Source organism: Nomascus leucogenys, chromosome 19, assembly GCF_006542625.1.
Source record: "Nomascus leucogenys isolate Asia chromosome 19, Asia_NLE_v1, whole genome shotgun sequence".
NCBI lineage: Eukaryota > Metazoa > Chordata > Mammalia > Primates > Hylobatidae > Nomascus > Nomascus leucogenys.
The window spans coordinates 10,673,282-10,701,261 of record NC_044399.1 but is presented as its reverse complement, the minus strand read 5'-3'; the positions used below and the strand labels follow the sequence as shown (position 1 = coordinate 10,701,261).

The 27,980-nt window shown below is 45.7% G+C and overlaps 2 protein-coding genes across 5 annotated transcripts in view; one reads left to right on the top strand and one right to left on the bottom strand.

Annotated features, from left to right (window-relative positions):
• Positions 1-6,098, top strand: part of ROCK2 (Rho associated coiled-coil containing protein kinase 2) — a 169,080-nt gene extending 162,982 nt beyond the window's left edge. Inside the window, exons 33-34 of one of the 2 annotated variants that reach the window (XR_004027072.1) lie at positions 1,670-3,697; positions 4,840-6,098. Coding sequence is in view for 1 of the 2 variants with exons in the window: in XM_003272748.3 (XP_003272796.2) it covers positions 1,670-1,673 (4 nt within the window). In the remaining variant the exon portion in view is untranslated. Of the gene's footprint in view, positions 1-1,669 lie in introns of both variants that reach the window. The other variant, XM_003272748.3, reaches the window with a different exon arrangement.
• Positions 317-27,934, bottom strand: SLC66A3 (solute carrier family 66 member 3). 3 transcript variants are annotated; one of them, XR_004027074.1, is made up of 8 exons: positions 27,619-27,934; positions 22,754-22,836; positions 22,608-22,677; positions 19,001-19,058; positions 12,724-12,844; positions 9,771-9,812; positions 7,156-7,325; positions 317-343 (listed from the first exon to the last, which is right to left on the bottom strand). XR_004027074.1 is itself a non-coding variant. In XM_003272747.4 (7 exons), the coding sequence occupies exons 1-7, from the start codon at positions 27,759-27,761 to the stop codon at positions 7,234-7,236; spliced, it is 609 nt and encodes a 202-aa protein (XP_003272795.1). In that variant the 5' UTR covers positions 27,762-27,934; the 3' UTR covers positions 6,205-7,233. The 3 variants fall into 3 exon arrangements, 1 of the variants encoding a protein (XP_003272795.1); XR_004027073.1 differs by lacking the exon at positions 317-343 and adding an exon at positions 6,205-7,030; XM_003272747.4 differs by lacking the exon at positions 317-343 and having other exon boundaries at positions 6,205-7,325.
• Between the last annotated feature and the right edge of the window lie 46 nt (positions 27,935-27,980).

Sequence of the window (27,980 nt, the reverse complement as noted above, 5' to 3'; positions counted from 1 at the left end):
TGTTTCTTATCATCCCAAATATGATCGCTGTCTTCAAATATCTGGAAAGTGTACTTGGCCAACATGATTATATGCATTTATATATAAAGAGCAAGGCTTCCCTGTGTGTGTCCATCTTAATTTTAATCTTGTTGTTATCCATGAAGGGAAAATTAAAATGCTTACAGCACATTCAAAGTATGATTTCTAAGTCATAACGTGAAGTTACAGTTTCTAAAGAGTGTTAGAGTATAAATTTACAAACCTCCTATTGCAGATTGCTTGATTTGGCATTTAAAGACTGGGATTGGTCATTTGATGATGTTGATGGTGGTGGTGATGATGATGACGATGTTTTTGATTTCTGAAGAAATAAATGGGGTAAATCAAAAAGTGAAAAATCAGTTATTTTAGTACTTCAGCGTAGTGCATGTGGTTTGCACTTGGGCTTTCATTATTTTTTGTTTTTGAAACTTGTTTTTAATAGTATATAGTTAAAAGTAGTTTTCGAAAAGTTGCTAACTGAAATTTACATGTTAAGTGTAAAAGTGAAATGCTATGTTCAGATTCTTTATTGGCTATAAATGAGTACAATTAGAATTTATCTTAGGGACGAGATGTAGAAATCACAAAAGGAGCTAATTCTGATATGTTCTGTTCATTCCAAAGAAGCCATATTCAGAAGAGAAGTAAAATTTACAACGTTTTCAAGTTCCTACAGCTATATTAGTTTGTGAACATAGCATGGGATTCCTTTCTCCCTCCATCTCTCTCCTTTTATTTCCAACTTGCAAGAATTGAAAGCATAAAAACTTTATAAGTCTAATAAGTGCTGTGAAATAGCTATTTCTGATTTGGCATTTTTGTGTGTGGTGCCGTGAAATGTTTGCTTTGTGAGAATTTAATGTTACCCTTGCTGAAGAATGTCAGTGATATGCTGTGAGAATTGTGCTTTTAGAAAATGTAAAGTAGTTTGGTTAATAGTGGCTAAAGGAGATTTGAATGAAAGTTGAGCCTCAACTTAAACCTTTTACATAGAAGGATTTAAAAGAAATAATGTGTGTTTTAGTCTAAGCATGTTGCAAAACATAAATCAGGTAGTACTGGTATCTATTTATAATCAGATTTCATAGAGTAGCTTGTATATATTTACTACAACAATGTAGTTGGTCCTATCTTGTAGATAAAATGTGGCTTAGGGGTTGAACAGCCAAGTAGAACCTGATCAATAGGCCCATTTCCCTTTCAGCTACATGAGGCAGCTGGCAGTTAAACCCCAAATCAAACTTTATCTTCTAAGTTATTCTGTGGTATATTGTTTAACCCTAATAGCTTGTTAACCATATTAAAATGTGTGTGTAATGTATGTAGCTAATATTCCAAAATCCCAAGTTGTTTTGGGAAAGAATATAATTGCATGTACCTGTAGGAAAAGTAATACAGTAAGTATGTTTATGCATGATTTTAGTGTTAAAAAATATAGTAGTTGGAAGACTGTATAGTTTAATAATGTGAATGGAATGCTTTTTCTAGGAATTTAACAGTTTATGCATGATTTTAGTGTTAAAAAATATAGTAGTTGGAAGACTGTATAGTTTAATAATGTGAATGGAATGCTTTTTCTAGGAATTTAACAGTCTCTTAAATTATTTCACTGTATCAACTAACTTTATTTTTCCTTTCTTTTCAGCTAACTGCCTTCTATGAAAGCAGTCATTATTCAAGGTGATCGTATTCTTCCAGTGAAAACAAGACTGAAATATGATGGCCCAAAATTTATTAAAAAGCTATATTTTCCTGAGAGACCGATACATACACTCGTACATATATGTGTTCCCTTTTTCCCTGTAATATAAATTACAAATCTGGGCTCCTTTGAAGCAACAGGTTGAACCAACAATGATTGGTTGATAGACTAAGGATATATGCAACTCTTCCAGACTTTTCCATAAAGCTCTCTCAGCTGTCGCTCACACTACAATGCACACAAGGATTGAGAAGAGTTAAAGGCTAAAGAGAACATCTTTTCTAGCTTCAACAGAGAGGTTTCACCAGCACACTTACCAGAAGAATCTGGGAATGGATTCCACTACAGTGATATTGACTGCATCTTTAAGAAGTGACCATTATACTGTGTATATATATATAAACACACACACATATATATATATATAGTACTCTAATACTGCAAGAAGGTTTTTTAAACTTCCCACTTTATTTTTTATACACATTAATCAGATATCATTACTTGCTGCAGTTGCAACTATGCACTTGTATAAAGCCATAATGTTGGAGTTTATATCACTCATTCCTGTGTACCTGATGGAAGTTGCATGTTCATGTTTAAGCAGTTACTGTAACAAGAAGTTTAAAGTTAATTATATCAGTTTCCTAATGCTTCATGATAGGCAACTTTACCCATTTTGAATGCCTTAATTTAATTTTTTTCGAAGTCTCAGCCCTGTCTGTATTAAAAAACAAAAAAAGTGTTTACCAGCTCTTAGGATGTAAACTAGCTTTGTGGAAGATAAATCGTGCACTATTTTTACACATAAATAGTTATATCAATGTCAGCCTATTTTGATTAACAAATGTTTTTAAAGTATTATTGGTTATAGAAACAATAATGGATGGTGTTGGAACTAATACATCCTTGATGTCTGTCTATTATTCATTCAACCCTTTTTACAGACCTCAGTATTAGTCTGTGACTACAAAATATTTTCTTTGCTTTAAATTTGCTGGCTACCCTAGGTGTTTTTATTCCTGGTAAAGACATTTGTGATTACATTTTCACACTTAAGATTCAAAATTTTTCCCAAATATAAAGAAAACTAAGACTATAGATGCATTTTAAATATTTAAATATGATCCTCAGACATGCAGCTGTGTGTGGCAGTATTTTAGTACTGGGTTAAGAAAACTGGTAACTGGGAAGAAGTGGCCTCAAAGGCACTTAATTTGATTTTTATTTTTTAAATGCTGTCAAAGTTACAGTTTACGCAGGACCATTCTTGTTATATTCTCATGATCCCAGATAAGTGTGTGTTTTGTACTGCAACAGTATGCAGCAATGGTAAGTGTAAAGTTTTTTTTGGTTTTTTTTTGTTGTTTTTAAATTATGAAGTCTTTTAACAGTCTCTTTTTATATAAATACACACAGTTTGGTATGATATTTAAATACATCATCTGGCCGGGCATGGTGGCTTACGCCTGTAATCCTAGCACTTTGGGAGGCCGAGACGGGCGGATCACCTGAGGTGAGGAGTTCAAGACCAGCCTGCCCAACATGGTGAAACTCCGTCTCTACCAATATACAAAAATTAGCCGGGCATGATGGCAGTGGCCTGTAATCCCAGCTACTTGGGAGGCTGAGACAGGAGAATCGCTTGAACCCAGGAGACGGTGGTTGCAGTGAGCGAAGATCGCGCCACTGCACTCCAGCCTGGGCAGCTGAACGAGACTCTGTCTCAAAAAAAAAAAAAAAAAAGTCATATTTCGATGAAGGAAATAGACATTTTTCATTGATTCCCTCTGATGTCAGTTAGAGATGTTTAAAGAGTTAGATCCCCATAATAGATACTATTGTGGAAACTGAAGAGTAGCCACTGGCCTACTGATAAGACTGAAACTGATTTTGTTATTCTTACGTTCTGCAGTCTGCACTCTGCTATGCTGTCTGTGCTCAGACTAGATGTGCATGCCGTTTCCTTTGCAGGTGTGTTCTGCAGCTCTGGTTTTGGGGGACAGCTCTTTTTTAAGTAAGATTAAAAAATGAAAAATATATAAATTTATATAGAATAAATATTTCCATTCATTAGAGTTGTTAAAAGGAGACTGAATTAATATTTTATATAAAGATTTTGTTACATTATGGGAGGTTCTATCCTATTCTGAATTGGAGAGTATATATATATATATATTTTTAATAAACTTTATTAAGGTGAAATAATTTCAAGTTTACATATGAGTAACTGAAATATTTGAGTAAAAAAGGCAAAAGTTTAAATTTGGAATGCTGTATATATTAGAGAATATGGGGAATCATGGTGTGACCGACTGTACAAGGAAGATTCATATGAAGGTCTTAGGGGAAAAAGATAATTCTGAAGGGTGAAAAAAAAACCTCTCCCATGGAGATTCTTCACATTATGTGGTTTGACATAAGGGTTTATAAGGTTGTTTGTCCAACTAATGAAAATGCGCTTAATAAAAAATTCTGACCTTGGGTAAGAATTGGCTTTTTACCGCATTGCCGCTTTCATGTACATACATGAGTGCATGCACCTATCAATGTGTTTTCTTTCCAACACTTATTAAATATAAAACAACCTGATTTTGTGCTCGTTTCTCTTTTTTCTTGAGGCCCTAAAGCTTCCAAGATAAATATTTATAAGACTAAAATTTGCTTGTTCCTTCACACCTGATTTCTCCTAGAACCATAAATACCTCCTATGGAGAACTAAGAAATCATGAATATTGGGATTTTCTTATTGGATTTTTTACTTTTGTGGGGATAACAAGACAGAAGTGAAAGGAAAACTGGTGCCGATATTACTGTTGAAATTAATGTACAGTGAATGTTTTTAAAGTATTAATTTTAAAAAACCATGCTCTCTAGAAACAAGTTTTAAAAATCTATATGAAAGTTTTAAAATGTTCTAGCTAACTAATGGATAAGCATACCAGTAAAGCCAAAATAAAGGTTAGTGCTTTTAAAACTAACCTGTTAGAGTTACATGAATCCGGCTCTAAAGTATCTATTTTGCATCCATTTATCTATAGATCTTAAACAGAAATACTCTAGGTTGCCACACCACAGTTTTAAGAAGTTATGCTGCTGCTGTTATTCTCTTCTAGGATTCTGGTGGTAAAGTAGAGAAACTCGGACACTATATTAACCTTACTGAAACATGCTTTAAATCATGTCTAAAATCTGATTTGAGCAAGTCACTGCCGAGTTTCTCAGTCTGCATTGACACTGCTACTGACTCACCTCTCCTTCCCTGGAATAAGGCTTCAGCTTCCCTATGCTGTGAAGACACCATTTGTAAGCACTTTGAACATAAGCACTGTGTGACAGCGCTGGATATCATGCTTGGGGGGCCTCTCCCTGACTCCCATCCCCATAATAATGAGTTTTGTTTGGAATTGTAATAAGTAATGAACTGCATGGTTTAGAAAATCATAAATATTTGATCAGCTGTCCCCTCTGAACAAAAATTGCACCCCTTTTTCTTTTTTAAAAATTTGTTGCATCTTTGTAGTAATGTACTTGTATTTTATGCCTGCTTTTCTATTAAAAAATAATAAAATAAATGGAAACATAAGCATTTTCATACTTCTCCTGTGAAATAGTCCTGGAATATGGCAACCTTCTAAAGTTTACCCAAAACAGTTGCTTTCTCTATAAGATGATGGGTATAAACAGTGGGATGAGGATAGTAAATAAGTCTTACAACTAAGGCTGTAGACTTGTGATTCTTCTGCCCTATGATTTAATTCATGGAGAAATACCAAATTTCAACCAGAAGCCTGTCTCTGATTTGATTTGGGTGTTTTAAGACGCACACAAATAGAACAAACTCATTTGAATTGGTGAGGATAGGGAAAAGAGGCAGGATGTCTGTTTTGTCAGGAAATAAATAGTGTGCTGATTGATTGATGGGTGATTTTCTGGAAAGTGTTTCTCTGGCAATCAATCAGTGGAACCTTTTCTAGGGCACTTATTTGCTATGTCATCTTGGGCAGGTTATTCACTCTGAGCCTCAGTGTTTTCATCTGTAAAATGGAGACTGTGTCTACTTTACAGGATCACTGCCAGATTAAATACGATGTATGTAGAGTGTCTGAAATGGCTCCAGTGTTTGTTGCCTTACAAAGGGGGAAAAACAGAGACCTTGTCACCTAAGTAAAGTATGCTCTTAAAGGAGTTGCTTTAAGCAATGATAAAGTACTGATGTTATCTAAATAAAACATTTGTTGGACTAAAAATCATGTAATTTGTATTGATGCTAATGGTCAGATTATAACCGCAAATGAAAAAAGATATTAACTTGCATGTTTAAAAATATGACATCTGTAATTTTAACTACAGAATGAATAATTTTGTTTTTAGATACCATGTTTCTCTTCCTGTTCGTCCCAAGCAGTAGTTCTAAAAGGATTAACCAGTTTATTTAAAAACTATACCTTACATAAAATAGTCATATTAATGATTGACAGTTTTAAGACTCAGCAGAATTCAAAATATGAAAATTTATTTTGCATAGGAAACAATCTCTGGTAAACATCATTACTGCATATAACAAAACAATGCCTTCAATTAAAGGGGGAAAGTGAGTTTTTAAACATTAGGGTTAATTTAGAAGAAAATACAGTATATAATAATCTTAACATCATGTTCAGGGTAAAAATACTATAATGTGAAAAAAACCCCTAAGAACTGGGCAGAACCTACCTAACAACACCCTTTACCATGTATGTTTTCAATAGACAAAACATATTTTGCACCGAATTCCAACAGTGGTAATTCTATAGTTGTGGCCCTTTAAAAAACGGCAGCATTGTACTTGAATCAGCAAGCTTACTGGGATTTCCTCATCGAAAGTAGAGATTGCAGCTAATCCTAGTACCTTTTGTTAGTAATTACTTAAGGCACAGTGCAAAGTTGAAGGACTGTTTTGGTACAAACTCAAGCCAGTTACATGTATGCTTGCCTTGGTATCCTTGCTAGAGCACATGCAGGTGTAATGCTGTATTATATCCAACAAGGCCACCCTGTTGCATCTATGTTACAATTAAACATCAGTCCCAGAAAGTGAACCCTAGTCACTTATTATAGGTGCCCACCTCTGACTTGGAACAAAATGCCACTCCATGTTCATTTTTGTCATGGAGAGGATTTATTTCCTAAAAGATTCTGAAAGCCAACAAATCGATGTAGTTCTTCATAGAGAACTTATGAGTAAGGGTCAAAATGGGCTTCCTGGATGACTTGCAACAGTCACTGGCCTTCTCAACACTGCAGATGTCTGAGCACTACCATAACCTAATGAAGTGAGGAAGGAGGAGGGAAATTGGTATTTTTAAACAAGTATTTAAGTGGCTCTTTCAAGTCTAAAAAAGCCTTTGGCTTCAAAGATTATTAACTGATTTACTAAATTTATATAAGACCTTGATTTAGCAAAGAGCTTCGTTTTCCTTTGGTTCAGTTACTCAAAATCCACTGTGTGAAGGAATAATGTATCTCCATCATTCAGCCTTTATAGCGGTCTTCTGGTAGCGAAGTACTGTCACTGTTACCCATATATTTAAAGCCAGCATGATCACAAAACGTAGAAGAACTGAAAAAAAAAAAAAAAGTGTATTAAAAACCATCTTCACAATATAGAGCAAAACCACCTCCTGCTCAAAGTATAAGCCTAAATAAAGCTTCACCCCCAGCCTCCGAAATGAACAATTTTGGTTCCAGGTATTTCTGGGGAAATGATCTTCCTATCATAATGACAATTTTCGGCCCCTTGGCCCAACTTCATAAATAATAATTTATCATCTTAAGTGCTCAATTGATAGTAATGTGGCTCTGGCTAAGAAGGGTTATAACTTTTTTTTTTTGGGTGGGGGGGACAGTCTTGCCCTGTCACCCAGGCTGGGGTTCAGTGGCCTGTCTTGGCTCACTGCAACCTCCACCTTCTGGGTTCAAGTGATTCTCCTGCCTCAGCCCCCCAGGTACCTGGGATGACAGGCGCCCACCACCACGCCTGGCTATTTTTTGTATTTTTAGTAGAGACAGGGTTTCACCATGTTGGCCAGGCTGGTCTCAAACTCCTGACCTCAAGTGATCTGCCCACCTTGGCCTCCCAAAGTGCTGGGATTACAGGCGTGAGCCACTGTGCCCGGCCTAAGAAGGGTTATAACTTTTAAAAATCCCTTTACTCATCTGAAGTCCTGAGGGTGCTGCTGTCTCAGAACATTCCATGTTAAGCAAGGGTGGTTTAACATATTCTGTTAAGATCATCCTGAAAAACTGGCCCACATGACAAGGCATATTTTATATTCAAGTAACCATGAAAATCTGTCTCTCTGTGGAAAAATAAATAAATAAATAAATAAATAAATAAATAAATATATATATATATAAAACTTTAACAGTGACTTAATTTCTACTTTAAGGTACAGATACACTGCTGATAAATAGGTTTAATGAGATTTAAGACCCTATCTTTGTGTTTGTAAAACACATGTAAGATTTTAGCTGAACTGTTTTTAAAAAGTTATTCTCAGGCCGGGCACGGTGGCACACGCCTGTAATCCCAGCACTTTGGGAGGCTGAGGTGGGCGGATCACCTGAGGTCAGGAGTTTGAGACCAGCCTGGCCAACATGGTGAAACCCCATCTCTACTAAAAATACAAAAATTAGTTGGGCATAGTAGCGCATGCCTGTAATCCCAGCTACTCTGGAGGCTGAGGCAGGAGAATTGCTTGAACCCAGGAGGCAGAGATTGCAGTGAGCCGAGATCACACCACTGCACTCCAGCCTGGGCGACAGAGTGAGAATCCATCTCAAAACAAAACAACAACAAAAAAAGTTACTCCCGGATATACTGATCACTTTCAAGAACAGCTGTCATAGATAAGAAGTAAATCACAATTAGAACAATCTTGATCTTTTAATTTCTAATGTATAGGTTTTGTTGTTTACTTGTGGTTTGACTCTCCTTTCCATGCTGAGAATTCAAGTCCTGTGGAAAGAGCCAAGCCTGTCTTCCTTCCCATTTCCCACTTGATCAAAGTTTATGCTTTGACCAGAACAATTTTAGTCCTACCATCAGAGCTGACAAAAAGTATTTGAGCAAAGGTATAACCTCCAGGAGGAGACTAACAAACATATCTCTGTTCTGAAGCACTATTTCTCAAATCATAATTAGCTCACTTAAAAGGTCTACATGCTGGGGACATTTTCTGATCTTCACAGGTGACACCATCTGTTCTAATCATTTTCCAAAGATGTATAATATATGCTTGATTTGGGAGTTGAAAACAGCCTAAGGAATTACTAAATTCTTTTGTGGTTAACCATAGTATTTCCTCCTCCATGACAGCTTTTTCTTTTAAAGAAACAACAAAAACATAGTCCATTTGGTGACACCACTTCCCTGCTTCAAAGCCTCCAGAGCCTTCCTACTGTTTGTAGGCAGTTCTTGTAGGCCCTGGATACTTGGGCCACTGCCAGCCTCGCGTCCTTCCTCTCCTGAAACTCACCCGCTTGTCACTGTCCCCCTGCTCTCCACACTCCAGCCCTTTGTCCTTTGCTCATGATCTTCACAATGCTGCTCCTTGTTAAGAGTCTGGCCTCCACCCACACCCTTTCCTCTGGCGAAACCTCTACTCATCCTTATGATCGCTCTTCTTCAAATTAATCTGCCCAACTCCTGCAAACTAGGCCAGGTTCTCCTTAGATGCTCATCCTGCCCTACTCTTCCAAATCACATCCCATTAGAATCCAACAGGAAATTGTGTGATTACCTCATGTCCAATTCCACTGCTTAAGTGGAAGTTCCATAGAGATAGGAATCTATTGTCTTGTGCATATTCTATCCCCTGTACTATAAGAAGGAGAGGCTTAATAATAAAATGGCGACCCATAAGACTAGGAATACCATTGTTGCCATCTTCTAAATCTGTAATCCAATAGAGCCAAGTCCATCCATTAAACCCTAAGACAGTTTACAAATGAGGGAGACACAAATAGCACAAAACTCAAAAAGGAAGTAAGATATTTTGCTTACTTGTAAAATCATTGGTGGTCATTAAGGTTGTGATTATTCTTGCTGTAAAAGAAAACTTGCAGCAATAAGTAACTTGCCTCTCAGACATTTTGGGACTTAGCTAATAATGTCTTTCCCTTTTAATATCCCAATATATATTAACCATTATTTTTAAATTATTTTTATTCTTTTTTTTACCAATATATATTAACTATTCTTGATAGAGTTTGGTAGTACAGAAAACCAAATAGTGCTGTATTTCATAATTACATAAAAACTAGCCATGCCGGATCACCTGAGGTCAGGAGTTCGAGACCAGCCTGGCCAACATGGCAAAACCCTGTCTCCACTGAAAATACAAAAATTAGCCAGGTGTAGTGGCAGGCGCCTATAATCCCAGCTACTCAGGAGGCTGAGGCAGGATAATCGCTTGAACCTGGGAGGCAAAGGTTGCAGTGAGCTGAAATTGCGCCAGTGCACTCCAGCGTGGGTGACAGAGCCAGACTCCGTCTCAAAAAAAAAAAAAAAAAAAAAAAAAAGCCATGCATCCTACACCAATGGTTTTGAAACTGCTCGTGAGGGAAGGTACCTAGAAGGTACTCGAGCACTGCCTGCGGAAGGCCGGAGAGACTGAGCTCCCTTCCATGTCTCTGTGCTAACCTGCAACCCCCGACCCTCCAAAAGCAACTCTCACTTACAAATTCTCATTTACAAATTGAGCATCTGGGCAGTTTTATTTAAAGAAAGGCTCCCACTAATTAAAAACAATGTTTTGGCCAGGCACGGTGGCTCACGGCTGTAATCCCAGCACTTCGGGAGGCTGAGGCGGGTGGATCATGAGGTCAGAAGTTCGAGACCAGCCTGACCAACATGGTGAAACCCCGTCTCTACTAAAAATACAAAAATTAGCTGGGTGTGGTGGCGGGCGCCTGTAATAATCCCAGCTATTTGGGAGGCTGAGGCAGGAGAATTGCTTGAAACTAGAAGGCTGAGGTTGCAGTGAGCTGAGATCACGCCACTGCACTCCAGCCTAAGCGAAAGAGCGAAACTGTCTCAACAAACAAACAAACAATAAATGTTTTCGAATCACTGATTTCTATCCTTGCATTTTATAGATAAACAGACTGAGGCCCAGAAAAGGGGAAGATTTTTCCAAGGGTTTAACTAGAACTATTTTGTTTAGTTTATTTGGGTGCCATAGCCCTTTACTTAGTAAACATTTAGGAAATTGGAGTAACAGTTTAAACCAATACACGAGAGCAGGGAGCGGCATGACTTGGGAGTTAGAGAAGACCACTGCCTGCAGCTCAAGGCATGCCTTTCCCAGCCCAAAACCAGCCTATCAAAACTTCTCTCTGCTAACACATTCTGCATTTAGCACATACTGACATAGTAGTTTTTTGGTCTGTCTTCCAACTAAACTGCAAGCCCCTGATGGGCAGAGGCCAAATCCTATAAAATGTTTTGTTGACACATTTGATAAACCAAGGCTTTACACCCAGATACCACATAAATAGTTGTTGATTAAATCATCATTTAAATAAAAGAATTCAATCATATAAGTAGACAGAAGACTTCAGTTAGGAAGGCGGCCAACAAAGGACTCTCAAACAAACTTTTTAAAAGGCTGTTAAGAACCACACATCTGACAAGGGTTAATGACCAGAATATGTTAAGAAACTCAAATGACCCAATTAAAAAATGGGCAAACGATCTGAACAGACATTTCTCCAAAGAAAACATACAGGACCAGGTGCAGTGGCTCACACCTGTAATCCCAATACTTTGGGGGGCTGAGGTGAGATGAACACTTGAGCCCAGTAGTTTGAGACCAGCCTTGGCAACATAGTGAGACCCCTCTCTACAAAAAATTGGCTGGGCGCAGTGGCTCACGCCTGTAATCCTAGCACTTTGGGAGGCCAAGGCGGGTGGATCACTTGAGGTCAGGAGTTCAAAACCAGCCTGGCCAACATGGTGAAAACCCGTCTCTACTAAAAATACAAAAATTAGCCAGGCATGGTGGCGTGTGCCTGTACTGCCAGCTACTCGGGAGGCTGAGGTAGGAGAATCGCTTGAACCTTGGAGGCAGAGGTTGCAGTGAGCCGAGATTGCACCACTGCACTCCAGCCTGGGCAACAGAGCAAGACTCTGTCTCAAAATAATAATAATAATAATTAAAAATTAGCCAGGTGTGTGCCCGTACTCCCAGCTACTTGGAAACCTGCAGTGAGCGAAGATCACATCACCGCACTCCAGCCTGTGAGAGAGAGCGAGACCCTGTCAAAGGAAAAAAGAAAGAAAGTCTTGATTTTAAGACATAATTAAGACAAGTAACTTGTTGAATATAAAGGGCAGCAACCATGGATGGAGACATTGGCCCTTTAAGATGCAGAAGAACCGTGATGAAGTCTACTTAAAATATCTAAAACTAGTAAATGCAACTAATGTGATAGCTCTGAATTATAAAAATGTTTCCACCCACATATACCATACATGTATTTTAGGTAGTTTTTGTAAGAATCCAGATGAACAGTGAAAATTCTAAAGTTGAGACCAAACAATGTGGCTGCCGAAAATCTCCACCGCTACACATTTTATTCATTCTCAAAAGCCCCTGTATGATTTTCATCTTTTAAAACCTGTTATATTCAAATTTTTAAGATAAATTAGTACATTCAATATAATCAACCTCTTTATCCTTTCAAAGAAGACAGAACTAATATCAGGCCAGATTTTTGGAGAAAAATAAGCTTTCACTTTTTTTTTCTTGGCAACTTAGATCTTACAGAAAATGGAGAGCAGTTTGCATTAAATCATCTTTGTAAACATGGATACACTTAGGTTCTGGCTGAGTAGCTATTTGTAAAGTAGTAAAGCGCCAGGGACCATGTTACTTCGACACCAACTTAACACCCTACTAGGCAGACACTTGGTGCTACCAAAGGCCTCCCCACCATATGAGTCCGGTTCTTACTTGCACAGGTATAGGATGAGAGGCTCCAAGTCAGCACACTCACAGTTCCTGAGTCTCTCGTCTTCCACAAGCACTGGAGCTGTGCAAGCTTACTGGCCGCGCTGATGAAAGTACATAGATTCTGTTTGCAGATAAAATGTGAGAAAGTCACAAGTCGATGTGTTAAAAAAGCACAAGAGGCCGGGTGCAGTGGCTCACACCTGTAATTCCAGCACTTTGGGAGGCCGAGGCGGGCAGATCACGAGGTCAGGAGATCGAGACCATCCTGGCTAACACGGTGAAACTCCGTCTCTACTAAAAACACAAAAAATTAGCCGGACGTGTTGGCGGGTGCCTGTAGTCCCAGCTACTCGGGAGGCTGAGGCAGGAGAATGGCGTGAACCCGGGAGGCGGAGCTTGCAGTGAGTTGAGATCGTGCCACTGCACTCCAGCCTGAGCGACAGAGCGAGACTCTCATCTCAAAAAAAAAAAAAGCAAAAGAGCACCAGATACTCAAAGCATTTTTGAAGCCAAATTTTCAGGTCAAAATAAAAACGGAATTGTACAAAGTTGAAACCTAAGTTTAGTGAAAAATAATGCAATAGTGAGACATTTATTTATTTAATTTATGACAGTCTCACTCTGTCGCCCAGGCTGGAGTGTCAAAATAATAACGGATTTGTACAAAGTTGAAACCTAGGTTTGGTGAAAAAGAATGCAATAGTGAGACATTTATTTAGTTAGTTAGTTAAGACAGAGTCTACTCTGCTGCCCAGGCTGGAGTGCAGTGGCACAATCTTGGGTCACTGCAACCTCCACCTCCCAGGTTCAAGCAATTCTCCTGCCTCAGTCCCTCAAGTAGCTGGGAGTACAGGTACATGCCACCACGCCTGGCTAATGTTTGTATTTTTAGTAGAGACGGGGTTTTGCCATGTTGGCCAGGCTGGTCTCAAATTCCTGACCTCAGGTGATCTGCCTGCCTCGACCTCCCAAAATGTTGGGATTACAGGTGTGAGCCACCGCACCTAGCCTAAGACATTTATTTATAACTCACAGATTCCACCGCGCAGTGGGTAACTAATGGCCAGAGCTAGTTTGAAGTTGGGAATGAGAAAGAATCAATGCTTGGCCACAGAGGTTCATCTATCCACACCTCCAATAAGAAATAAGTACTGAGGGGCCAGGTGCGGTGGCTCAGGCCTGTAATCCCAGCACTTTGGGAGGCCGAGGCGGACAAAATCACAAGGTCAGGAGTTTGAGACCAGCCTGGCCAACATGGTGAAACCCCATCTCTACTAAAAATACAAAAAAATTAGCTGGGTGTAGTGGCGGGGGCCTGTAATCCCAGCTACTAGGAAGGCTGAGGCAGGAGAATCACTTGAACCTGGGAGGCGGAAGTTGCAGTGAGCTGAGATCACATCACTGCACTCCAGCCCTGGCAACAGAGTGCAACTCTGTCTCAAAAAAAAAAAAAAAAAAAAAGTACTGAGATATTGTGTTTTAGAGCTTGGGGAAAACTATGCTGCTCTGAACCGACAAACATAAACTCCAGCAGCAAGCCGCGGCGCCTCAGCCCTGAATTTCTGGCTATTCTGATCGTCTGTGTGGTGGTACGCTCAGGCCTCTGCTATACAGTGAGGTAAGAGATCCTCACAAATCAGCCTGCTGCTCTGCACAGTATCCTCGACGCTGACCACCACCAGCCCTGCCAGCATCAGTCTCTTCAGCAGCTGAAACTCCAGGCTCTGGGTTGAGTGTAGACCGAAGGGAGACAAGGTGACACCCGGGAGACCAGCTAGGCTAGTGCAGTCACCTGGGTTTGTACAAGGGCAGTAGAAACAGACGAGGTGAGAAGTGTTCAGGTTCTGGTTATATTTCAAAAGCAAAGCCAATAGGATTTGCTGGGGGAGTGGTAATGGGATGTGAGAAAAAGAAAAATCTGGCCAGGCACAGTGGCTCATGCCGTAATCCCACTACTTTGGGAGGCCAAGGCGGGCAGATCACAAGGTCAAGAGATCGAGACCATCCTGGCCAACATGGTGAAACACCATCTGTACTAAAAGTACAAAAATTAGCTGGGCATGGTAGCATGCGCCTGTAGTCCCAGCTACTCGGAAGGCTGAGGCAGGAGAATCACTTGAACCCGGGAGGTGGAGGTTGCAGTGAGCCAAGATCGTGCTACTGCATTCCAGCCTGGTGACAGAGCAAGACTCTGTCTCAAAAAATTAAAAAAAAAAAAGAAATCCAGGGTGATTCCCATCTCCAGTGTTTCTGGCCTTTGCAGTGGAAGAACGGAGTTGCCATTAATTGAGACACATTAAGATGAAGGTGGGAGAGGGGCAGGGTGGGAGATCAGAAACCCAGTTCTGGACATGCGAGGTTGGAGAGGCTGAGTCATCAGGCAAGGCAAGGGTAGCCAGTGGTTGGCTGTGCGGTGTGTGCTGGAACCCTGGGAACACTGAAATCAGAGAGCTGAGGAGGAATCAGCAAGGACACAGAAAGGATCAAGGGGAAGGGACACTGGGGAGCAAGGCGTCCTGGAAGCCCGGTGGGCAGTGATTCAAGAAGGAGTCCTGATCGATGGCGTCAAAAGCTACCGAGATATGAGTGAAGAAGAGGAATGAGAACTGGCCACAGGCTCTGGCGCGAATGAAAGCTGCTGGCCTTGACAAAAGCAGCTTGTTTACCTTCTGTCTCCCCCGGAGAAGGAAAGCTCCTGGGAAACACTCGGTCTGTTTCCTGCTGCATCCCCAGGACCTGTGACAGTGCTGGCACCTGGCCGGCACTCAACAAATCCTTGCTGAGGGAATAAATCCTTAATAATAATGCAGTCTGGCAAATGTGATGATAAAGGTGCACCCAGGATGACTTGGGAGGAGAGAAGGGGTCACTTGGACAAGGAAGAATTATGGAGAAGGGAGGCCGGGTGCAGTGGCTCAAGCCTGTAATCCCAGCACTTCGGGAGGCCAAGGCAGGAGGATCACTTGAGGCCAGGAGTTTGAGACCAGCCTGACCAACATGGTGAAACCCCATCTCTACAAAAAATACAAAAATTAGCCAGGTGCGGTGGCATGTGCCTGTGGTCCCAGCTACTCAGGAGGCTCAGGCACAAGAATCATTTGAACCCAGAAGGCAGAGGTTGCAGTGAGCCGAGATCACACCACTGCACTCTAGCCTGAACAACAGGGTCAGACTCTGTCTCAAAAGAAAAAAAATAGGAATTATGGAGAAGGGAACTGCAGGCAGTGCTCTTGGGCAGAGGAGTTGACCAAGAACCTGTGGTCAGCCCTGTGGCAGGACTAAAGTCACCCTGAGAGCTGGGTGCAGATGCTCGGAGGATGGCTGACCCCGGGCAGGAAGACCTGCGAGGAGAGGGTGCAATCAGGAGACCTGGACAGAGTAGAGGAGGGAGGACTGCAGGGGAGGGCTCGCATCAGAGAACCACCCAGAACACAGGCTTGGCGGGGAGGCAAGGAGTCAGTGCAGGATGGGAAGAGCTGGGGAAGCTGGCTTTGTTCACACACATCAGGGTCCCAGACCACATTACAACACACTCGTGTTAAACACAAGCTTGCCTGCTAGATATTCTACCAGATTCATCTTTCAGGAGCAAAGCCATCTTTACAGTCCTGAAGTAGTGTTGGTTTGGGCCCTAACCAAGCCCTGGAATGTCTTATCACATCAATTCAGTTGGAGACTATGAAGTTTTTCCATAAAACAGAGTCTAATCTAGGAACAGGATTGGAAAGGAGAGGGGATGCTTAGCTGTTATGGAGATCTTTTTTTTTTTTTTTTTTCAGACAGAGCTTTGCTCTGTCACCCAGGCTGGAGTGCAGTGGTGCAATCTCAGCTCACTGCAACCTCTGCCTCCCGGGTTCACGCCATCCTCCTGCCTCAGCCTCCTGAGCAGCTGGGACTACAGGCACCTGCCACCACACCTGGCTAATTTTTTTTTTATATATTTTTAGTAAAGACGAGGTTTCACCGTGTTAGCCAGGATGGTCTCAATCTCCTGACCTTGTGATCCGCCCGCCTCGGCCTCCTAGAGTGCTAGGATTACAGGCGTGAGCCACCGCGCCTGACCTTGCAGATCATTTTTAAGTACTTTAATCATTTTCTTGTGAATAAACCATGAGTATATGAATTAGCAATTTAACCATGAAAGCACAGTTTAGGACTTCTGGGGGAACCATCTCAGGTACCTGCATTTGAAAGCCAAAAAATGGAACATTCTACAATGGAGGTTTTCCATTGATTCAAGCAGCACCTGCTCCTCTCCAGGATTCTGGGGTTTTGCTACCATGTGTGAGCTCTGAAGGCCCTGCTCGTTCTCCTGCACTGGGGCTCCACGACCCTCAGATCTGGGCCACCTTGTGCCCCGGACCCTGGTACCTCAGAGCAGGTGCATGAGGAACACTCATTGAGTCAGCGAAGGAGGGCTATGGGCAGACACAGCACGGAGCCTGGTGTTCAGCCCTCGCATGATAAAGGAAAGAATCAAAATTATATTCCATGAAATGTTATATCATCAATGTATGGTTAGAATAGATGACTACTGCTAAGGGCACAGAAGAAACACCTAAAAGCTGTTGTTGCCCTTGACCCCTGAACTTGATTCTTTTGTTTTGTTTTTGAAATGGAGTCTCGCTCTGTTGCCCAGGCTGGAGTGCAATGGCTTGATCTTGGCTCACTGCAACTTTCACCTCCTGGGTTCAAGCGATTCTCCTGCCTCAGCCTCCCGAGTAGCTGGAATTACAGGCATGCGCCACCACACCGAGCTAATTTTTGTATTTTTAGTAGAGACGGGGTTTCACCATTTTGGCCAGGCTGGTCTCGAACTGCTGAAGATCCGCACACCTCGGCCTCCCAAAGCTCTGGGATTACAGGCATGAGCCACCACATCCTGCCATTCTTGACAAGCCTGTATCTCAACATTGCTAGAAGGATGTTTCCTCAGGGGTGAAGGCTCACAGCTGCTCTATGGGGGCTAATCAACCCCAAACTAGAACCACCCCAACTCATCAGTAGTAAGAGCTACTGAGAACATAGAGATGGCTCATTTACAGGGTTGTGAGATTTGGCAAATAAAAATACAGGACATCTCGTTAAATTTAAATTTCAGAACAACAACAAATCATGTTTTAGTACAAGTACGTCCCATGCAATATTTTGTTTGTTTGTTTGTGTTTTGAGATGGAGTCTTGTTCTGTCACCCAGGCTGGAGTGCAGTGGCGTGATCTTGGCTCACTGCAAGCTCCGCCTCCAGGGTTGAAGCGATTCTCCTGACTCAGTCTCCCAAGTAGCTGGGATTACAGGCGCCCACCACCATGCCTGGCTAATTTTTGTATTTTCTTTTAGCAGAAAACGGAGTTTCGCCTGTTGGCCAGGCTGGCCTCCAACTCCTGACCTCAGGTAATCCGCCTGCCTCGGCCTCCCAAGGTGCTGAGATTATAGGCGTGAGCCACTGCATCTGGCCCCATGCAGTATTTTGAACATACATGTACTGAAAAAGTATTCCTTGTTAATATGGCAACCCTACTTATTTGCTCTCCGAAGTCACAGGGTTGAAATGTAACAGAAATGTAACAGAGAATTTAGTCTACTTTCCAGACAAGATGTTGGGGGAAAGGGGAAAGAAATTCATGATTCTGGGTGTGACAGGCACTGCCCTGTGACCACCAGTTAGTTCTCCTCCTCCTTTTCTTGTTGGGTAGAAACGTTCACTTCTGTCACCTTGGAGAGGTCTGTGGTCAAACACACCCTGAACCACCCTCAGAAGCCCTTGGAAATCTTCGGCCCTGAGCCAAGTATGAAAAAAAGTCAGCCCTTCTCCAGGACAAGGCCAACATGCCATTATGAACCTAAGAAGAAGCTAGTTAGCTGATCCTCAATTCTTCCTTCTAAAACTGCTAGTGGCCAGGCGCCGTGGCTCACACCTGTAATCCCAGCACTTTGGAAAACCGAGGCGTGTGGATCACCTGAGGTCAGGAATTTGAGACCAGCCTGGCCAACACGGCGAAACCCTGTCCCTACTAAAAATACAAAAATTAGCGGGGTGTGGTGGCACATGCCTGTAATCCCAGCTACTTGAGAGGTTGAGGCAGAAGAATCCCTTAAACCCAGGAGGTGGAGGCTGTGGTGAGCCAAGACTGCACCATTGTACTCCAGCCTGGGCAACAAGAATGAAACTCCATCTCAAAAAAAAAATATATATATATATAGATATAAATATATATAATATCAAGTTCTCTCCAGGGTAGCTTATTCCTCCTCCTTTCTTTTCAAGCACAATACTTACCATGGCCAGGTCTATGATCCACTTCTGCAGGGCAAGGACGAACCAAGAAGACACCAATCTTACCAAGTGCTAAGGGACACAGCAGTGGGTCACCCACATCTGCACCTCCCCCCCATCTCACACATGCAAACCAAGACCACAGAGAGCGGTACAGGGAAGCCTGGTAGGTGGGAGAGGAGGACATGCTGCCAGAACCTGCCGGATTTGGAAGGGACCAAAAGGGTCGCAAGTGGACACCTGCTCGGAGTTCAAAAGAACGAAAGCAGGTTACAGAAGAGAAATACAAAGACACCCACACTCATGGACTGCTCCCCAGGATTGGAAACATTCCTAGTGGTTTTCACTGCCCACTGAATTCTAGACCAGGCAGACATCTCTGATTTATGGTCAAAAGCTAAGCACTTCAAGGAGAAGTCCAACATTATAAAGCAGGAATGTTCTGCAAAATTGCTGTGATGTGAACTTCTGTTTACTGACTTCCACCTTTCCCACTAACTCCACTGTAAAAATGATACAGCTGGGGTAGGCAATGCCGGGAGTCAGGCATGTGCACCGAGCTCGGTGACACCACAGGAATAGAGGCCAGCTAGGGAGCTGAACAAGCACCCAGGAGACGGCGGCCAGGGCTGGAAGGGGACGGCCAAGAGTCTCTGGAGTGCCCTTGGGCAAGTCACTTTCCATCTTTCCACCTTGATTTGCTTATCTGTAAAATGCCTACAAGCATGTAGCACTGACTCAAGACTGCTGTTACTATAATTTCCAACATTAATTAAATGAAGATATTGAAACAGACAACGCCCTGTGCTAAAAGTCAGTGGAACTAAATACTCACAGCCTGATCAACACCAGAAGGTAGCTCGAAGCTGGCTGGATAGAATCCTGTTTTTAAAACACTAACTCAATTTTTAAATCTAATTTTTGTGACTCCTCCCCCAACCAATTCTGTTCTATCCCACCTCATTCTGTGTATTCTGAATATACATTTTATAAAATTTGACCAATAGTGGGAGCCCCTGAGATCCTACAGATGATTTATTTGTAGGGTTGCCAGATTTCACAAATAAAAGTACAGGACACCCAGTTAAATTTGAATTTCAGGTCGAAAACAAGTAACTTTTCCCAAGTAGCTGGGATGACAGGTATGAGACACCATGCGTGGCTCATTTTTTCTCTTCTTTTTTGGAGCGCTAGGGAATCCCACGATGTTGCCCAGGCTAGTCTCAAACTCCTGGCCTCAAATGATCCTCCCACTTCCACCACCCAACACACTGGGATTATAGGCATGAGCCACTGCACCTGGCCAATAATTTTCAGTAGAAGTATATCCCAAGCAATATTTCAAAGTATTCATTAGGCCGGGCGCGGTGGCTCGTGCCTGTAATCCCAGCACTTTGGGAGGCTGAGGCAGGTGGATCACGAGGTCAGGAGATCGAGACCATCCTGGCTAACACGGTGAAACCCCGTCTCTACTAAAAATACAAAAAATTAGCTGGGCGTGGTGGCGGGCGCCTGTAGTCCCAGCTACTCGGGAGGCTGAGGCAGGAGAATGGCGTGAACCTGGGAGGTGGAGCTTGCAGTGAGCAGAGATGGTGCCGCTGCACTTCAGCCTGGGCGACAGAGCATGACTCCGTCTCAAAAGTAAAATAAAATAAAAATAAAAGTATTCATTAATATGGCAACCCTATTCTTTTGCTCTCCGTAAGTCATAACCAATGGGAGATTATAAGCATCTTGCTGATACTACGGACTCCCATCAGCATCCAGCTACGTGGCATCTCCCAGTGCCACCAGCACCCAAATTTTCTAATCTGCAGCCTCACCATCTGCACGAAGCTGTTGCATTTTATTTCAAAAGTAAATTATATAACTCTTTTCATCTTCAAAGTACTGTTTATCAAAACCTTTAACCAGCTGGGACTGACCGTGAAGTGCTGAGGTGCAGTACAGCTGTGCAATCCCTCTTTCTGCAGAGAGAAACTGAGGCAGCAGAGCTTACCACTCGGGGAAACAGCAGAGGGTCAGGACTCAGCCAAAACCCAGCTCCCTCCATAGACATAGGCTGCAGAGCCTCGCTTCTAGTAAAACCACCACAATGGCCCTGTCATTTACTCTGCTTGACTGTGTTTCTGATACTCCTAGCTCTTACAACCCTAAAACACAGGCATTATGATCCCATGTCACAGATGGGGGATGCGCAGTTTATGGCATATGCTGAAGCCACCCCTGTGATGGCAGGGACCTGTCCCGTCTGGCTCCAGGCCAGCTGTTTCCCACCACTCCACACCCACATTCTCATGGCCTGCACATAGGTCACTTGGGCCACAGGCCTGGCTCTGCCCTCCTTCCTCCACTCTGAAGAGGGCATGGGAAGAAACAGTTCAGGCCATTTCACAGATGTGGCAGGACAGGCTGACAGCTAGTGCCATTCAAAACACTTTCTTGGGCCAGAAGTGGTGGCTCATGCCTGTAATCCCAGCACTTTGGAAAGCCAAGGTGGAAAGATCGCTTGAGTCCGGGAGTTCAAGACTAGTCTGGGTAACATACAAGGACCCAATCTCTAAAAAAAATTTTTTTTAATTAGCTGGGCATAGTAGCATACACCTGTAGTTCCAGCTATTCAGGAGGCTGAGGCGGGAGGATTCCTTGGCCCCAGAAGTTCAAGGCTGCAGTGAGCTATAATCCAGCCACTGCACTCCAGCCTGGGTGACACAGTGAGACTGTGTCTCTTAAAAAAAAAAGGTTAAAACATCTTGTAGCTTGGGCAACATAGTGAGACCCCGTATCTACAAAAAATTTAAAAATTAACTGGGTGTGCTGGCATGCTTCAATAGTCCAAGCTACTCGGGAGGCTGAGGCGGGAGGATCACTTGATCAAGGCAATCAAGCTTGACCAAGGAGGTCAAGGCTGCAGTGAGCTTTGATCCCACCACTGCAACCCAGCCTGGGCCACAGAGCGAGACCGTCTCAAAATAAAAAAAAACAAAAAACAAACAAAACACTCTCCTGGCTTGTTAAAGAGTGTGACGTTCAACTAGTGAGTCTTTACAAAGAGAACTGAAATGAAGCCTCACCCTCATTCACAGGAAGTGCCACTGAGCGGGGCACATCTGTGAGCTGACCAGGCTCCCACTGCAGGAAGTGCCACTGAGCGGGGCACATCTGTGAGCTGACCAAGCTTCCACTGCAAGCCTCTGGGCCACCAACTGCCACTCAGACCTCAAGGTTCAGCCTCTACGCTAACGTCTTGAGAGGCACCACATACTCTCATTATTATTGCTTCCAATCCTTGGAGGACATTATCAGGGCAGGAAGAAATGTCTCAGATGAACTAATGCAGTTGGACGATGCTGCTCTTAGCAGGGGTGGACGCTACCGATCTGCCTTCCACTCGGCCTGCTGGCACCGCCCAGGGCATGCTGGTCTCAGAGGAGCAGCAGGGGCTGTACTAAGGGCATCTCTAGTGTACGTGGACACATTTGCATTTGGAATTTTTTTTTTTTAGTTTAACCAAAAAATACACATCTGGTAAAGGAGCCTGCTTCACAATGCATACTATTCACAAATAACACCCCCGTTCCCACTTCTGGCTCAGATTCGGAAAGGATACGCAGCGATGTGAGGGGTGGCCTGCTTCACGTTCCCGTTAAAATGAAAGATACAGAGCAGAAGGATGACATCTGAAAGAGAAAGGCTCCGAGTGAGGGAGGAAGGGGAGAGCCGTGGCAGCCCGCCGGACAGGGAAGGGGCTGTTACCTTGCGCGATGAGGATGGGGTACTCCAGGTAGGTCAGTGGCGGATACCCATAGTAACACTGGTACCGGAGAAACACCAGGAATCTGGAGAGAGAAGGGCACATGTCCACACGGCTGTCCCAAAACGCAGCTGTCAGGGCCTGGCAGGCACCCAGAACACTGAGGTCAGTTTGCCGAATCCTTGCAGTGGTGGTGTGGACACGCCAGTGTCAAAGAGGAAGGTTTAGAACAAAATAGATGGAATTCAGTTGAATCATCTGTACAATTTTTGGAGCATCCAGAATTTACTGGGCACCGGGCCACAGTGCAATACCCACGATCTCTATAGAGTGCCTTGAGATGGTCGCTCACAAAGGATTTTTACAGAAGGCAAATCCCTGAGCAAGAATATGAGACTGGGCCTTCTGGGCCCATGCTTGCTGGCCTGCCTACCACGTTGGGCTCTCAGTGACCCCGGCAGCTGCCCCTCAGCTGCTGCACACAACTGCCCTCCACTCTGAGAAGCTGCAGAGGCGCAAGGATCCGAGGAGCCACAGCCATCCCTGGATGGGGTGTCTGTGGCCGTGTTTTAAGAGTTAGAACAGCACCTGGATGGTCCAGTTGCCTTCCAGAAGAGCTGCCCGGTTGAGAGGGCAGTGGGGGAAAAGCGTGAAGAACCACCCTCAGTTTCCCTAAGAAGATTCCAGCTGTGAGGATGCTGCGAAGACCCCAGGGTCCCACCTTCTCAGAAGAAAAGGCAGAGCTTCCTGCCTCCCCCTCACACCCAGCATCTCCCTTCAGGACCGGAATCCCTGTGGTCTCCTGGGGCTACCTGTTTGTCCCATCACCCAGCTTTGTGGCTCCCTCCCTCTCACCTGTGTGTTCAGACCACTCAGGTCAGGAAGAAAGGGGGGCCGGAACCATGGGACTTCAACGCACAGGAGGGGCCCCCCAGGGTCTCCAATCTCCTAAACTGGGCAAGAATCCTGGAAAAGCCCAATTCACAAACAGGCCGTGCCTCCCTGGCCTGTTTCTGACAGTGCACAACTTAGTTGGGGGCGGAGTCGGAGGAGGTCACAGTGTCGCCCTGAGCACAAGGGCCTCCCCCAGGCCTGGTCCCCGAGTGGAGGCCCCCACCATGCCCAGCAGGGTCCCCACCCCCAGTTGCCTGCAGGCCCTCCGGGTGCTTTGCAGCTGGGCCACCTCCCAGCTTCAGAGACAAGCCGAGCCTCTGCCCAGCCCTGCTCTGCCGCAGGGACTCTCCTCCTGCCAGCCTCCTGAGCAGCCCCCTGTGTTCTCCTGTGAGATTGAGCCCAGGGGGGCTGGCAGAGGGGGAGGCTGCACCCCAGCCCCTCTGTGGGGCCACAGCCAGCCACTGAGTGCTGAAGAACAAAAGCTAAGGGGGTCTTCACCATTGAACTAACTGTGTGCTGACCCCTGGGACGCAGCCCCAGTCTGCAGGCCAGGCCTGAGAACCTGGGGATGTCAGAGCCCGTTCTCACCTTCAGGGCTCACCCATGCTGGCCTCCACATCTTACAGACCACTTGGGGAAACGGAGGCCCATAGACACCAAGAACAGACAAGATGAAGAGCCTGGATTTCCTGAGGCTGATCTGGACGCAGCCGTCGCTGCCCCTGCAGGTTTTGTCGTCTACTCCCTGCTTTTCCTGGGATTCAAACTACCCCCGTCCCTGCAGCCTGGGGAGGGGGCAGTGTCTTTCCTTTAGTTTTTAATGTTTCTTTTTTGTGAGATGGAGTCTTGCTCTGTCGCCCAGGCTGGAGTACAGTGGCGCGATCTCAGTCACTGCAACCTCCACCTCCTGGGTTCCAGCGGTTCTCCTGCTCAGCCTCCCGAGTAGCTGAGACTACAGGTGTGTGCCACTACACCTGGCTTTTTTTTTTTTTTTTTTTTTTTTTTTTTTTGACGTGGAGTCTCGCTCTGTCGCCCAGGCTGGAGTGCAGTGACACAATCTCAGCTCACTGCAAGCTCCACCTCCCGGGTTCACGCCATTCTCCTGCCTCAGCCTCCCGAGTAGCTGGGATTACAGGCACCCGCCACCACGCCCGGCTAATTTTTTGTATTTTTAGTAGAGACAGGGTTTCACCGTGTTAGCCAGGATGGTCTTGATCTCCTGACCTCGTGATCTGCCCGCCCGGGCCTCCCAAAGTGCTGGGATTACAGGCGTGAGCCACCGCGCCCGGCCTACACCTGGCTAATTTTTGTGTTTTCAGTAGAGATGGGGTTTCACCATGTTGGCAAGGCTGGTCTTGAACTCCTGACCTCAGGTGATCTGCCCACCTTGGCCTCCCAAAGTGCTGGGATTAAAGGCGTGAGCCACCATGCCTGGCCCTTTAGTTTCTTTCAATAAGTAATCGCTATAGTGCTTATCATAATAAAATCATGACGGCCGGGCATCTGACGCAGCCCCATTTGTTTCCATTCCCATCTGCTCCATGCAGCCATGGAGTTTTCTCCCTCAACACCTGCTAGAGGGTTAAACAAAACATACCCCCACCCAGGCTGGGGGACAAGTGACCTGGAGCAAGGGGTGGACTCCAAAGGCATCCTACCCAGAGGCCAAGGCTCTACAGCCTACGGCTCCACCGGGGGAGGGCCACAGTCCATGGAAGGCTGCAGGCAGGGCAGGCTGGATGAATCTTGTGCTCCAGGAGGCTCCTGGCTGCAGAAAGCAGGGAGGCAGAGCCCAGCAGAGCCCTGGAGGCAGGAGAAGCAGCAAGGTTGGGAACTTGGGAGGGGGAAGGCTCCAGCTACAAGGAATGCCCCTGGGTGGCAGAGGCAGGTCCCTGGGCGGAGGCTCCTGCCGGTCACACCAAGCCACACTAAAAAGGCTTTTCTGGCATTAAGACACACTTCATACTCCAATTGACTCAATGCTCTCAAAACCAGGCTCCTAGTTTGCTCAAATGGAGACCCAGAGGGCCCGTGCTCTCCAGGCGGCTGACTGCGACAGCCCTGGGGTTCCTTCTGCTCTAACTCTGGCTGCTGCCTGATCTGGTCAGGGGCCCGGGGCCCAGCTGGCAAGCATGGCCAGCCCCAGGCGGGCCTCCCAGGCAAGGCTGGGAAGGGCATGAGGGAGGCAGGCAGGGAGATGGGAGGGCCAGGGGGATGGACCCTGACACAGCCAAGCCCATTTACAGAAGTCTGTGTGCCTGGCCCTGACCCTGGCTTGGAGGCTGCAGAGCTGGTGCACCAGCCTGACAGAGCCCCCTTTACCTGCACGTGATCAACTGCAAGACCCTTAGACAGGCCAGCAGGGATGGCAGCAAGCCGCTGCCCCACCCAACCCTTGAGCTCCCATGCCCAGGAAGATCCTTCCACTGTCAGAGGTCTAGCTTTCACTAAGGTGAGCTGGGAGAGGTGACAGCTGGCAGATCTAATATGAGCCCTCACCTGCGTATCTCTGAGGGTTTGCGTTTTTCAAGCAATGGTGCAAAGGTGGTGGAAATGCAGGCCTAGGGGCTGGTGGCAGGAGGGAATCTATAGATTCTACAGACAGCCTGGCTTCTTTTCCTTCATGAGTCCAGCTTCAGCTTCCCCAGCTCAGGGACCTAGCAAGGGGCCGAGGGCAAATCCCACTCCTGGCTTTCATGCCCTTGTCCCCTCTCCCACCTGAACGGTCACTGCAGCCACTTCCAGCCTGTGTCCTTTGCCACAACCTCATCGCTCCAGCCTCTCTGCTCCCAGCCTGGTGGTGACACCAACCTGAAACGCATGCTGCCCACCTCCCCTGGGTGCCTCTCAACCCTGCCATCCAGCCTGGGACCCCCCCTCCCCACCCCGCAGGGTAGAGTCACTCACAAGCCTGGAAGAGGTCACAGTCCCTCCCACTGCAAGCCTTTCCCAAAAATTTCCCCTCAAAGCCCCCCATTGGATGACTGTGCCCACGGCCGGGCTCCATAGGGCCGGCGCGGGGTCCAGAGCCTGAGTGGGACCCCTCACCCTCCCACATCTGAGGTCTCCTCTTTCTCCCCTGCATCCCTTGGCTTCTTCCCATCCTGTATCCCGCACCCCCCACCGCCCCCCACCAGGAAGGCTTGTGTGGAGGACCAGCCTTCAGACCCCACTGGGTGATGGAGGGGAGCAAAGTGGAGGGCCTGGCCTGGCCAGGGGGAAGGGGCGACACCACTAGCTTGAGGTATGTGTTTTCCTATTGTTGGGGCTCAAAAATGATACCCCAAAAGTTTGGTGCTCTGGCATGATGAATACTTTGAATAGGAAAGCCTTGAAGCTGCCTCAGAATCAAGGACTTAATGACCTCTCCGTCACCCCTTCCCAACTGCAGAGACTCTCCAACTTCTTTAGAGATGACTAAGGAAACTTCTTTCTACAAGAAATGCAATTGTCTTAAGACCCTCTCCCAAGGAATCTCATTAAATAACCAGGAAAGATTCCCCACCAACCACCGGGAGAAGAGAAGAGATCCATCCATTCGTAGTTCAACCACTTATTTCACAGGTGAGGAAACCGAGGCCCGAGAAAGACGTTGACGGTGCGTGGTGAGTTTAGGGACAATGAATATGACAGCCTCGCGGTGCAAATGGCCTTGCTCAGGGCCAGCAGGTTTTGTCACTAGCGCACCAAGGGCTGCCTCCGCTGGGTCTGTTTTCTCATCTGTCAAAATGGGCGTGCGCAGTCAATTCGTGCCACGCGGGGCTTGGTGAGAAACAATGTACGCGCGTGGCGGGTGGCCGTGGGAAGAGCACCCCGAGCCCCTAGGCTCCCTAGTTCATCCTCGGCCGCCCAGCTGCGACGCCGGCGCGCAAGGATTCATCCCCGCCCTACTTCCAGCCGAGGCTCTCCCGGGCTCCCAGTAGGCAGCAGCCGCGAGGGGGAAGGAGGCAGCCCCGGCCGCCCCGGGCCTTACCCTGCCAGCTCCAGAAGTAAACTCGGAAGGCTGAGGCCCCGCGCGCTGCGCGCCGCTAGCACAGCGGAGATCTGCGGCAGCTTCAGGGCGGCGCACACGCCCAGCGTGCTCCAGTTACACAGCCCCAGCAGCGCCGCCTCCATAGCGCCACGGGCGCGGGCACTGGGGCGGCCGCAGCGAGAAGGGATAGCTCAGCCTCGGCGGCGCAGCTCTGCCGAAGCTTTCCGCCTTCCCGGGATCCGCACGGGACCGCCCGGCCAGGGCCCGCCCCTCCGCGCTCCGCCGAGCCCCGGGCCTGCCTCGCTCCGCCCCTCCCTTGGACGCACCCCGCACCCTGGCCCGCCTCGCCCCTCCCGCCCGGG